At 38.3% G+C, this 14,629-nt stretch overlaps 1 protein-coding gene across 1 annotated transcript in view; it reads left to right on the forward strand.

Moving 5' to 3' along the window:
* The window catches only part of LOC119657729 (homeobox protein B-H1-like), a 108,806-nt gene extending 95,117 nt beyond the window's left edge, over positions 1-13,689 (forward strand). Inside the window, exon 3 of the mRNA XM_038064772.1 lies at positions 11,860-13,689. Coding sequence (XP_037920700.1) covers positions 11,860-12,340 — 481 coding nt within the window. The 3' untranslated portion in view covers positions 12,341-13,689. The remainder of the gene's footprint in view (positions 1-11,859) is intronic.
* Positions 13,690-14,629: the final 940 nt, after the last annotated feature.

A 14,629-nucleotide genomic window follows, 5' to 3' on the forward strand; every position in this document is an offset into this window, starting at 1 on the left:
TGATGTAATGCTAAGTAATTGGTTAAGCCTGACCGTGTGATGCGGAAAAATGCATGCAACACGAAAAACAACAGCTACACTGTATTTTTCCGTGCTTAATTTGAAAAATGCAGAGCTTGCAGTTTATGGCATAATGGAAAATTATTCAAGGGTAACACTTTGGATATATGTTGAGTAAATCGTTAAGTTTTACGATAAGAAGAAAGAGGTACTCAAATGTTACACTAGTTATGAGTTATGAGCCGCTTGACGAATTCCTTGGGGGAACAATGTAGTTTATTGGGTAGTTTGATGTGTGGTATTTTCCAGAAGCAACTAGCGACTAGCTATACGTTGGATCGATATTGTATTGATTACTTACTACTAATTATTGGTATATTCTTCTTGCTATATAATTTCAATGAGTATCCAACACATGAATTCAAGTCATTTAGAAATTGAATTAAACGATTGCATTATCGTATTGACTTGCTAAACTTCAAACTCAACTAGAGACAAAAACCTTTTGATGGGCCTGTTAATAATTTGACACTTGTTTCATCGGACACCTATTTCTTCTACTATCATATTCGGATCAGACAAATTATGTCAATGTTGTCTATGTTCTAAGTGTAAATTTCCGAACTTGGGCGAACTAAAAAGTTGCACCTATCTCAGAATATGAGTCCAGGTAAAATTGGCTTACAAGTTTCCAAAATATTTTACGGAACGGTGCAGATGTCAGAAATCACCTTTCGAAGGAACTTATCTAAAAGAGCACTCTCACGCAAGCAGCCTTAAATTGTTAATTTTAAACATTTACTTTTTTTTTATTTTGTAATTAAATTCCAATAAACACTTCACTAAATCATAAATTCAACACTGTGTGATTAGTGTGTGTGTGATATTCTCTTCATTCCCTCATATTAAATCGAATTTCTGTAACCACAGGCACTTATCTGTTGTAACGTATGAAAAGATCTGCAATTTACAACACTTGCAACAATAAATTACATATTATTCAAGCTGACAAAAGATTTCTGCAAAATGACTTTTAAAAGATTTTATTCAAAGATGTGGAAATTCATCAAGATGCATTTGCATCTTTTGTGGTGCATTTTGCCAATTATTCATCAAAGATTTGAATTCTACTGGTATAATTGAGTTTTGATCGTTTCGAATTTAGCTTGATGCTTTTCTTATTTAAACCTTTCAACCAAGTCTTAAGAATGTATTGACTTAGATGAATTGCCAGTTCATTCAGTTATTTATTATATTCAGTTATCAAATTAAATGTAAGCGAAATTTTTATGAATATGAATAAATTCAACTTAATGGTCATAATTTGCATCCGTCGATTTGAGCCTGTGGCAAAAATTCGTAATTTCAAGTAATATACATTTTTCCTCTTATTACAGTTTTCTTTAAATATAGTCCAAAACCATTATTCTGGATAAGATTCTTAACTATGCATCTGACAAAAATTAGATCCTCCGCTGATTTGTTCCCTTTAGATGCAGTCCCTGGTGCATTGTTTTACTGCTCGTTCCACTCATGAGGCAATCAGTGATAGTCACAACAGGCTGCAGGAAACTTGTGGCAGCCTCCTGCTCCAATTATTATCTCCTTCAAATTGCTTTGGTCTAATTTGAAAAGTTGCTCCTAAATCACAGGTCCTATCAGCTCCCACCTCATTGGATTATCATCTATCAAGTTTGTTACTTTTAACAACATTGAACACTTCTATCTCAACGACTTTGAGTGTAAACCTTGCTTCAAATTCCACCATCGGGTATAGTGTTGACCACAGCTAATTCCACCTTCCCATCTATGTCGAAAACATTTGACATTCCCTGAGCTGGATACATCCGTAGTTGTGTTCGTTGATGCCTCAGATATGGTCACTCTTCAGTAGATGGTGAACCAAAGTTGGCAATTGCTGGTTTTGTTCTCAAAACAGTTGGATCCCACTCAACAGTTACAGGGCCCATGATCGTGAATCGGCGCAAAACCGGGATGTCTGGAGTTCCTTATTAAGGCAGGCCTAGACCGGATACCGGTTGTTGCGCCGTTGATGATGATGATGATCGTGAATTACTACCCGCGTATCTGAGCATCAAGTACTTTCGTTTTTCCGTGAGGGCAGGTCGTTCACCATGTTCACGGACGATAAGCCTCTAACTTTTGGCTTAAGGAAGGACCGGTTGGGTACATTCGCTCCGCGACAATCGTTCTGACGACCGGGTGCTCTCGTCAACGACTATCACCCACAGACTCGCCACGAAAATATTAAAGGGAATGGCTACCCGGCGCACCATCAAAATGTAGGAGTCCTTAGAACCAAGTAGTCTGATTTTTATTGTCTAGTCTGGTCATGCACAAGATCATCTGTATCGGACGGACCCGATTCGACTTTAGAATGTTTAATGCGGGGCTAATTGGTTGATATTGCTTCTCTCATATTTTTCTTCTTGTCCCCGATTGAGATAATTTAGCGATTGACAAATTTAAGTGAGTAGGTACTAAGGAGCAGCAATTCTATTCTAATGAAATCTTAGCCATTCATTCCAATTCCAGTTTCTGGTTTAGGTCTCACGTGGCAGGGAGTGAGTGTTCTTCACTTGTTTGATCTCGACTACATTTCGCCTTCTTCGTAAGCTGCACAAAGCTTCATTCTTGATCTATTCTTGCTTCAATTTTTCATAAATGAACTTATTTAATTTTTGGGAGTCTATTTCAGCTTACAAAAACTGTTACGTTCCAGGCAAGGCAAGGCAATGATCTTACCAGTTCTCATGCATTTATTCCTCGGAGACTTGGGTTCTTAGTAAGAAAAATTACAAACTTCGAGAGAAGAATCCTTCGAAGAATGTTTGATCTTAATCCGTATGGGTGAGAATAATCCAGCCTAGAACGATGGTAGAAAATGAAGATGTGGCAGACCCTGATGCGCCCTTGATGATCATCTTCCTTTCTTATTTACCGGTTCTTGTGGTCATGTCATCCATTGTAAATTTCTCCTCCACTTTTTATCTCGATCGTCAGTTGTTCACTTCGATCATCTCTGATTAGGTTCTTAGTGTAACGTTTATTTATTCATCATTGTATAACCGTCATTAGTAATGCTTCCTGAGTACCAATTCATTGATATCCTTTTCTTTTTCTTTATAATTCTACGGCTGCAAGTCATCGTATTTAAAAAATTGTGTGCTTAGCCCAAAAAAGTGACTGTGATTCTCCAGCGGCCAACCTTAGCTCAAATTCTTCCATCTAATTCTCGATCGCATCGTCAGCTAAAAGTAAATAGGCGCAAGTTTGCAGTATACATGAAGTAAAGCAGAAGGACGAGAACACTACCTTGCTTTGATGTTAGATTCTCATAAGGTGAAACTGCTTTGTTTAATAATAATTTTTTTCCTTGATTTTGTAGATGAGGTCTTGTCAAACGCTTGTGAAAACGTCAAGAAATACACCAGAGCAATATTTTTTACCTCCCAAACCTTATCTGATAAGAAAGAAAACTATATAACACCAGGCGGATTTTTAGCCGGCCATCCATGTTCAGTTTGGCCTGTCAGTTACGTCTGAACAGTCCGCATTTGACCACATACACTTGATGTCGAACCAATTTGAGAGCAAATTGCGTTCACTTTTTTCGGTTCACATTCCCTTTTTTGAGTTTAATACTCAGTCTGCACGGATCGTCTTTCAGTGCCAGAATTTCGCTTTAGCAAAACTTACGGTTGGGCGACATTTGTAATGAACATGGGAGTGAAAGATCTTCAAACGGTTATCTAAATGCTGCTCTATTTTTTGTCAATTCGGATATTGATTGGTACACCCTCAACTCAAGATTCATCAATCGTTTATATCTTTTTCTATAGCTGTATCTGGGTAATTATAAACACAGGTTCGAGTGAGTTAATTGTGTATTATTTTATTTTATTTTAAGGTATTTATAATAATAATAATAATCGTTGGCGCAACAATCCATATTGGATTAGGGCCTTGAAGTGTGTTAGAGCACTTTATTCAAGACCGTAACGGTACACTAGGAGGCAATGTGGTCAGCATTGCGCTCGCCCGAGATTATTACCCTGATTTGACTCAGGTACTCATTCACAGCTGAGTCGACTGGTATCCGACGTCAAATCACGATGCAAGGTATTTATGGGAAGCTCAAAAGTAGCCACATTGATGTCATATTCAGATAGAACTGTCTATCCTTCTACTTTTTGATAAAGCCGTGTGCCTACCTGCTTAATGAGTCATCATTGGGATGGTCCTATTATCGTCATCTTATTTGCATCTTTTGACAATTGAGAAAATAAATTTCTGAGTTTTGAATGATATTATTGTCTTCTTTAAGGTCGATCCCACTGTTGAAGGGGGAAAAGCTAAACATTTTGGTGAAGCAGCACAAACATGGGTCTTGTCTCGTCAATTTGTCCCGAGCTGAAAATTGTGTATTCCCCCAATTATCTTTCTCCACTGAAGAGGAAATTTCGGGCAATCTCCCTCTCCTCTCATTTGTTTTCAGGCTTGACCTTCGTGGGATAGAGGCGTTGGAGTTTTTCACCATTTTTAAACCATACTCACTACGCTGCATGAATATCCAAAAAGACGACTCATATGTGGAAACAATTTTGGCCTAACCAGTGGAGCCACTGCATTAGAACGAATGTTTTCGTAAAGTATTTTTTTTAGGTTATTGTATTTTCAATTAGTTGACGATGTTGAAAACAACGGAATACTATCCCTGGCTCGCCCCCCTTTTCATAAGGTCAGAGCGGCAGAGAGAAAATCCGGAGGAAAATGGGGCACAGGGTGAAAACTATAGGTGTCTGATGTGAAAATTGTATGGGCCTCCTATTATTCCTTTTTCTCATTGAAATTTCTATTCCGGGCTCCCTAGAATACTCTGGGCCCGGGAGATATCCCCTTTTCCACCCCCTCTCGTCAGGCTTGCATAAGGTTGTTCTTCAAAGGCAACCACACTAATTATACGCTTTGGCTTTTCCCTGCTTTCCGTCGGTATTGTCCGTCTCCTTACGTCTGTTGACCTATCTTCTGGCAAAAGCACCTGCCTCACTATCTATTTTGGTCCTTTTAAAAGCGTAATCAGGAAGTACACCTCGAATCGTTTTTCATTAAGCAACCATCTTTTTTCGTCCCATAACAGCGTTATTCGTTATTATTCTAAAAAAATTGAACGAACACTTACCTTGAGTCTTGTATATGAATCTAGATACGATTAAACTACCAGTGATATGAAGGGATGGAAAAATCGATCATCGTCAATTTGTACATGTAGTTTTCTATTTTCTCTCGATCCAGATACAAACAAGAATTGAAATATTTTTTCAATACAAGATAACTTCCATGGACTAAAGCTGTGACCCATACTCTGATCATAGATATTGTGTTGATGGTTTATAATTCAGTTCCTATTGTTATTATAATCGGTTCCTAAACTTCGCTTACCCGAAATAGCCAGCAATCCTCCAGAATGATTTAAAATTCATAGCGAAATACCTTAATCCCCCAAATAGCTATCTTCGAGTAATGATGCATTTAAAAATCAATAATTTTAGAATACTCCCAGTCAGCCGCATGGTCCGTCATTTCCATTTTCTGATTCATTCAATTTAACTTCACAACATTTTTCCCATTTTGCAGAAAGAAAAAAGACTGAAATCGTTGCTTCTTTCTTTGTAAATTTATTTCTTTGATTTATGGATGCTTTTAGTTAAGCGAGTAAAATGGTAGAAAAAATCCGCGAACAAGTAAACAGGGGGGGATAGAGTTGATGGAGTCAGGCAATGTTTGGAGCGCATACGCGAACACCGACTCTTTCCAATGGGTACCGGGGCCATCGACTGAAAAACACACAATTTACATTCGTATAAAATCCATCCCCTGGACCACTTTCGCATAATTTACGGATGTTTGTTGCCAATCTTAAACTTGATCGTTTCCATTTCCGATTATTTAAATTTCTGTTTTTATATCGACAAGCTCTTTTCGGTAATTGTAGCGAACGCATTTCCATAAATTACAAATTACTAAGATGCAAAGAGGAACGCTTTTGGAGTTTTAGGGACGAAGTTCAGTTAGGGAACCTCTTGGAGGAGGGATGTGCTGGTATTTATGCATGATATGCGGAAGTTGAAACTTTGCTTTTTTTTATAACATTTGTTGAAAGTGGTAAGATAGGGTAAACATATTTGTTTGCAATCTTTAGATGCTTTGATCCGTCCGTATTTTATGAGGGTGTAGAGCAGCAAACTTGGGGAATTTAAAGTAGTTGCTCATAAAAATATCTGTGGTGATTTTTAGTGGATGCGAAGATGCGATATTCCAAGATCAATCAACGTTCACTTATGGCGCGCCTAGGGTTAAATAAACTCCTCATTTAAAGATTTTCATAGCATTTTGAAATAAATGGTGATGTGGCAGCAAACATAATTGAAGTGCACAATAAATAAATCAAAAGCATCCTACAAATAATAAGACCAATCACCTCAAAACAAAGCCGACAAGATATCCAGTTGTGCTAATTATTCACCGCAACTGACCCCTAGTCATGTCCTGTGAGCAGCAGGACATCCTTCGCAACTGAACCTTGTGCGCAAATTTCCTGGGCGTTTATGGGCTTAACGGACGAGTCCGGAATCGGATGCTTTGAACATTGCAGTCCACAACTTAGAAAAATGTTTCTGCGATTTCATTCTACAAATTGTTCTTTACTTCATTCTGGAAAACATGGACTGGCGCCAAGGGATTAATTATTTTTCAAATCCTTAAATGAATTTCTGTATTTTTTGTTATGTAGCAGGAGGACAGACCGTGTCGCGTGAGCATTCACCGCTGGCGCCGGAAATTGACGTAGCACTTTTCTTTAAGGTTTTTCCGAATGATTTGCTCTCCTTTTACCTGTTTCCGAAATTCAGTCAGAGTACAACATTAATTAATAACGGTCTAATGTGAGCTCAATTACAGGTTTAAAGGGATGTATGTGATGATGGTCATTGAGAATGGCATAATGTCAGACTAGGAAAATGCCCTAGAGGAAAGGACTGTCTAGCCATAAAATATGAGCAATGGGCGTAATCCACACGTTAATGATAGGCATAAAAAAGTGTGATACCCTTTAAGAAAAAATATGACTATTTGGTCTATTCTTTTGGGTTACTGAAATAGGGTCTGTGTTTTGCTGGTCGAGATTCTGCATTACCTTTCGTATTTGGGATTTATTTTCAGCTTGCCCCTGACTCCTCTAATTGCTCTAAGAAAGCAGAGTTGAAAGTGAAAGCAAGTCTATGAAGTAACCCTAAATTGCTAATGAACCCCATTCAAATTTAGCCCGAAACTAAGCCGTATGACAAATTATCCATACATACACAGCAGAGGACAATGTAAAGCGGAACTATCGAACGGATACGCTGCGGTTAGATTTAAAACCACATGCAAATTAGCTAAGTGACATGGCAATTTCCATTTTCGGAATGATATCATTTGACGACGGAATTTTGTGGCCATTACACTTCCGCTTGTTCGTCGAAGTTTATGCTATCGTCAAAGCAAAAAACCCACCGTCGCCACCCCTCACTGTAGCATTGGCCTATTAAATCTTCTCTAAACAAAGGATTTCCAACGTCACAGTGAATGAATGAATGGAAAAAAGTGTTCATCTTGCACGGCGAATTCAATCGACTCAAAATTTATAGCCCTTTTTGCGGACTCATCTTTTCCAGCTACACAGCATTCAGCGATTATCCTTTGAGCCTGCATAGTATCCCACTAATAACGGCCGTTGAACATATAATCCCATAAATGTGCGCGCTTTTGGCTATTGTTATTTGTTTTCTGGTGTGGTTTCCATTCGACAATTGTTGTGCCATCGACACGCAGTCGACAATTCTTGGGTTCATAAACTCAGAGTACAGGGGATGATGGATCCATAAAATATAAGGAAGCATTCAGTGGCTGGGAGGATACACGCGCCAATTTGTCGCGGTTCATGATAGAATAGCGACATTAAAATCACTTAAAATGTTTCCTTCCAAATATTCAATAATGGATGTGAAATATGCGAATGTTTGCCGTATGTGATGTGCGTGGGACTGGGAACTATTAAGTGGCATTTAAACTTGGTTTTATTCGATAATAGTGAGGTTTTCAGGGGGACTGCAGCTAATAATGTTTTCCCTTATTGCTTTTAACATAGCTAATGTTTATTGTACTGCGAAGTTAAAGTATATTTGGAGTAGGTTGCTGGTGTTACAGGCGTAACAATAGAGATATCGCGTTCGTCAAGCCAAATTTTAGAAAATAGTTGCTAATAACATTTTTATCCAAAAGATTTAGTAACTGAGTTGTAAAAAGAAAATCCAGACCCATGGTGACAATTATACGGACTCACCTATTGGTTTTTTATTTTTGTAAAGCCGTTGGGAACGAAACCACCACTTTTTTCTGGCTCTCTCGTCAGACCTGCTTCTGGAAGGAAGCACAATACTTTCGACGTGAAAATTGTAATAGTGAACCACTAGCCATCCACATGTGGATAATGTTACACTCAATTACGTTTCCAAACCGAGCTAGTTCTAACAAAAGATGAACCCCAAATCAAATAGATTGCTTGGATGTAAGACCGATGGAGAGGGGGCTTAGAAAGCATCCGTTCCCTCAATCTCTGCAATTTGCCAAGGAGGGATAGAGAGACTTTTAAAAAAAATTAGATTGATTGGTCAGTTTCAAAGGATCGCATAATTTTCGGCCGGGACTCGAATTTTGTCGCTATGACCCTATCCGTGGCGCACCAGTACCTAGCTTCATCTGTTTTGTGAAGTAGGTTTTGGAAGATGAGGCTAGTGCTTGCTGGAAGACTTTTTATAGAATGAGCCCTGAAATAATGAAACATGGCTCAATCCGACAATCGCTAGTGAGTAAACTATTTTGACCTGACCGGTATAATCTCGAGATCGAAGAGTGAAAGTACCGAAGGAAACTTCAAAAATATCCGCACTACGTAAACTACGGGAGATAATCCGGAATATCCGAGTTGTCAGAGCAGTACATTAGGCAATTACGGAGTATCAAAAAAGGTGCAATGTTGTTGCAGGGAAGGATGGTCGCTCACATACCAAAGACGGTCGGCACTAAAGCGCCCGGAGACGAATCTCCTGTGTTTACTCTTCTTGGTCGCAAGTAATGTCATCTTGAGCGTCCTGACAACTCGCAAGAGGCTAAATCTTCCCTTTATTGTAGGATTAGTATTGTTATACGGCTTTTGTCTGAAATTTCGAAAAATTTTGCGGAAAATCTGTGTTAGACTAACAATTGAAGTTTTATTCTGGGCTCCGAGAAAACTCCGGATCCGGGAGAAATAACCTACCCCTCTGTTGGGCCAGGCCTGCTGAGTGCCAATTGGAGGAAACGCATCATATTTCGAAACCATAGGTTCGTGTTGGCATCCAAAACTACCAAAAAAGTCTTAAGGAGTGGCACCAAACACATAAACATTTGAAGAAATATTTGCTAGTAACTAGATGAAACCTTTTTAAAAAAAATGTTTAAATGTATATTGTAAGAAAACGTTCGCTGGTTCTTTCTCCTTTTGTCTATTAACTCTCTCTTGAGCTCGAGACCACAATTGCTTCCACCGCGCCATGAGTGGGGCCCTTTGCTCAATAGTTTCGAATTCTTTACGAGCCTGATGGTTATTTTCTGAATCTTGTCAAGTCGAGTCTTTTGTCGAGGTCTTTGCTAAATCATTCCATTCTATTTTTCTGAAGGTCTGTTTTGCGGACTGGTTTTTGACGGCCCCTGTTAATGGTGCATTGTGCAAACTGTGGAGTGGTACAAACAATTGTTAAATAACTATCGCACTATCTATTTGTAGTAAGTAGGTAGGTACTATGGATGGTTTGCATCAAACTATGCATTTCTATATCACCACTGACAAATATATATATATAGTGTGAAGAGCCGGCCTTTGCAAAAAAAGTATTTCTTATGCTCCGTTCGTGCCCTACCTCAATTTCCTCAAACATTCAATTTGATCAAAATTTTTAAGTTTCCCGGGTGAATTCCTCCAGGAATTCTGGAATTCCTGGAACATATGGATGGCGAAGGCTTACCATCTGTGCCTAGTCAAGGAGGATTTGGCCCGCTTATAACATAGTCCGATCACGAGAGCTTCTATACCAGACGCGGGCAAATAATAAGATAACATAAGATAATGTTGGTTTGCCCGGGGCACTGCCCATAGTGGACCATGCCGCCAGGTTCGGCATACCCCACAATTCGTGTTGCCGAATCTGTAGAGAAGGGGAGGAAATCCTAAGGCACTTCCTCTGCGATTGCCCAGCTCTAGCTTGAGTCAGGCTACGAACACTGGTTAAACCATTCTTTGGCGACCTCAGAGATATTTCTAGGTGCAGGATAGGAGAGCTGCTTTCCTTTGATTCGTGAATGCTAGGGGTTGGTTGGGAAGCTGGACCTTGCCTACCTGCTCGCATAACAGTAGTCAAGGTGTTAGGAGTTTCTGGTATCAAAACGCGCACCACAGCACTAATTGGGCTCCTCCTAGCGGCCACTGATACCTACCTACCTACTTTTGCTGTGGAATACGAGTATAGGACAGAGGTAAGGCAGTGAAGAGATTCAGCTGAAACTAACATCCTTAAACGCAGTTGAGCCATTTATTACCAAAGAAAAGTCTAAACTGAGAACTAATATAGAAGCAGATGTGCTGAACGCAGTATGAAGAAAAGGGTCTGGAAAGCTAGTCCACAATCGAATTTCAGCTACGGATAAATAACACATTCGATTCCAAGTTTCTTTGTTTCTTTGTTTCTCTTAATAGCGATGTTTTCTGATAGGGATATCGCCCAATTTTAGTCCAATAAGTCCTACAGTTGTAACATTTCGTGATAGTTCTTCTGGTAATGATTCATGGATTGACATGTTTTTACTTATCAAAATTTGTTGATAATACTGGTGGATATCTGCCTTCAAATTATATTGTCTATAGGCAGCCAAAGTTTTGTCCAATGGAAAATATTTTATTTAAGTATTCGTAAACTACATTTACATTCCAAGCTGTCAGCCAAAACAACGAACAAAGGAAACGTGACCCTCTGTTTCCATTACTTCATCTGCAACTGATAAATTTTCTCTGTCTCAAATTATACCAAATCCTTATAATTCCGCGAATTTCATGTTAAGTTCGTGAAATGGAATCAATCAATTGTTCACTCTCCAATTTATAGCCATGGAAATCACGTTTTCTCAATTGGGCCCCATTTAGCAATTGTTTTTCAAGGAAAGCTGGAGATAGCTGCTAAATTAAAAATTTCATAGTCTATTGTTAGAATAATAGTCAAGAGGGCATTTGAAACCTTCGCGTGCAACTTGCATTAATCCGATTTTGATATTTGAGGTGGTTGGGCAACATTGCTAGCAACAGGAGGGTTTTGTTTGTAAGATTGTAAATAGTAAATAGCGCGTTCCAGCGTTCACAGTATGTCGGACAATTATCTTCTCTTTTGCTCGCGCGGGCTTGGAAACAATTTAGATTTGATGATAAGTTTGGGAAAAGTGAGGCTGTGACTTTGTGATTCTCCATTATAATGGCGGCACCAAGTTGGGTCGACGCCAAGACGGCGTCACCGTTTGTGATTTGAACTTTTCACAGAATTGCAAGTATTCCAGTTTTAACGGTTCCGTAATTAGATGGTCGTTTGTCTTTTAATCCGCTTTTCTCTTTGTGCACACCTTCAGGTTTTAATTGACATGACTTTTTCATTTAATTAATGAATTAACACTGCTTGGATTTCATGTTTAATTATTGTTTCTTTTTATTTGTTACAGAACAAAGTGGAAGAGGCAAACGGCGGTGGGACTGGAACTGCTAGCAGAGGCTGGGAATTACGCGGCGTTTCAACGATTATATGGTGGACCGCCATATTTGGGAGCATGGCCATATCCAGCTCAGCCACCACACGGGGCACCTCCTTCGGCAGCGGATCTATATTATCGGCAAGCTGCAGCTGCGGCCCTTCAAAAACCTTTACCCTATCGACTTTATCCTGGTGTCCCGACTTTGGGAACGTTGGGAACGTTACCTGGTCCAAGTGCACCCTTCCCTCATCTCTCAGCTTCAAGTTCCCTTACATCTCTTAGTAGTTACTATCAGGCTGCGAACAACAATAACAACAATAATAGTCTAAGCAGTAGTAGTTCAAACCGAGAATTGCGAAGGTCGCCAAGTCCGCATTTGAATCCTGGAAGTCCGCCTGGACGATCGGAAAGTAGTCCGCCTAGTGATGATGAGGATACGATCCAAGTTTGAGATTTAGCCTAATTTTTATCTAAATTCAGTCTAAGTAGTTTTGCTATTTTAGTTTCAATGTAAGATGTAGCTTTATTCTGTACACCTGATTTTATACTTAAATGCTGGGCTGTGCATTCTGATCGTAACAAATCCTTCACATTTCTACTCCAGGCAAAATTTTAACTGATCTAGACAAAATTTCATCTACAATTAATGCGACGAAGCGTAGATAATTTCATCTTTGATGCAAATCTTTCTTGTCGCTGGTCCACCTGAAAAATACTCATCTGATGTTCAATAGTGGGGACGTTACTTTGCGCAAGATTATATTCAATTGAAACCAGTGAATGGTAATATTATTTATGTATATCTTCTTCAATTGCCAGTGTATCTTAGGGACCTTCTTGAAGTTCAGCATTTAAAATGGTATTCATTTCACATACAAATTAATCACTCGGTACCAAATAAAGAGGATCACGGTGCCAACACAAACAACATTCTCGTAATAAAGACAAAGTAAAACAGAATATACATGTATATGAATTGCAACTAGAATGTGAATCTTGTATATAGTGTACAAAGTACTAGAAATATAAAAGTAGCAAAAAAATATACAAAACGCATGTAGATGTTTGCCGAAATCCTAATTTTATGTGTAATTGTTTTATATATATTTTTTATTTATTTTTGGATATATGTTCGAGATACAATATAAGTTCTTACTTACAAATACGATACTGAGTAATTTCTAAGAGTTATTGTTAATTTTTATACACACGTACGTTATCTAAATTTGGACACAAAGATCAATATCGAGATGTAAACTATATTGCTATGTATTTTGTATAAAGTAGATATGTACTATCATCCGCAACTCCGCGTAAACAAATCAACATCAGGAAATGAAAACTATATGGATTTAACGAAATAACAATGAAAAAAGAAAAAAAATTGACTTTTCCTAAAGAATCTGATAATTTTGCTGCTTTTGCGTCTCTTTGTTAAAAGGAAATCGATTTTATGTGTTGTAATTTTTAATACACAAATAGATATGAAATTGTTTGTTGTAATTTTTTATCATACCGCATTATAGTGTTGTATCCACAACTATAATTTTCCTTCGTCATAATTGAATTGATAAAAATTTTTAGAAAATTGTATGAACAATTTATGGGAAAAAATATTGAAATGAATGGAAACAGATTCAGGTAAATATAGGAAGGAAATGTGTATATTATTATAAAATAAAAATACTATCTATTAGTGCGAAGTAAACTGGAAGGAGACAGCATGTAAAAGATACATAATGGATAACAACCCGCAATGGAGAAAATGGTAAAGAAATCCGAATAAATGTATTGAAAGTATCAAGCTTTGTTTCATTTAACATATCTATCCCCTGAATTATATAGAATAAGAAAGCCTACGAACCTTTTTCCCACTCAATTGTAAATAGAAGACATTGCGAATGTAGAATAGAGCCCAATAGGGCAGGATGTTACCGCACTCTGCGAACTATAGCATAGGTTGCAAGGATGTCGGACTGATCACGTTGCTGAAACTGCGACTCGGACTACTTGGATCCTTTGCAGCCTCCCTTTCATCTGCTAAGGAACGTAGTTCTGGATTGTTTCTTGCTGTCGATTATGAAGCACGCTCGTTTTTCCCTGAGAAGCAGAACTAGATCGGGTCTAATGTGATGGACACTATGGAGGGTGGCAATAGTGTGATCCCGCAGTAGCTTCATCCAATCATCTGCTACGATTCTCTGCGGAGTAGACTTATAAGTCTACTTTGCCCATCCTTATTATAATAAGGATGGTAGTTAAACAGTAAGAGATACTTTAACGCGGAATTTTTGGTTGAGAATCTTGCATTCGGAGTTGTGACGACTGGTATACTGGGTAATACTTAAAATTTTGCACCCAGACGTAATGTGCTGGATTATCTTCTCTTCACAATTTCATAACCTACAATAGGAGTTGGTGATTCGGGAGTCATTTATAATCGTTTATAATTTTTTGTTGAGAGTGAAGCATCCTAAATTGAAGTCAGGAAGACTTCCATCTCATAGAATAGTACACAGTTAGTCAGTCATTTCGCGCTTACCTCAAATGCCCTTCAGCTTCAAAATAAGATCCAGACGCCATTCAAATTCCCCCAACAAGATTTAACAATTATTATAGCAGTTTATTTGTGGATATTTGCCGGATTCTCTGCTATATACTATAATTAGTTTTATTTCCAATGTTTCCTGGCAGTATGGTTCATTTTTTCAGGGTACACCTGAAATTGATGGTCAGCGTC

This window comes from Hermetia illucens, chromosome 5 (assembly GCF_905115235.1).
Source record: "Hermetia illucens chromosome 5, iHerIll2.2.curated.20191125, whole genome shotgun sequence".
Classification (NCBI taxonomy): domain Eukaryota; kingdom Metazoa; phylum Arthropoda; class Insecta; order Diptera; family Stratiomyidae; genus Hermetia; species Hermetia illucens.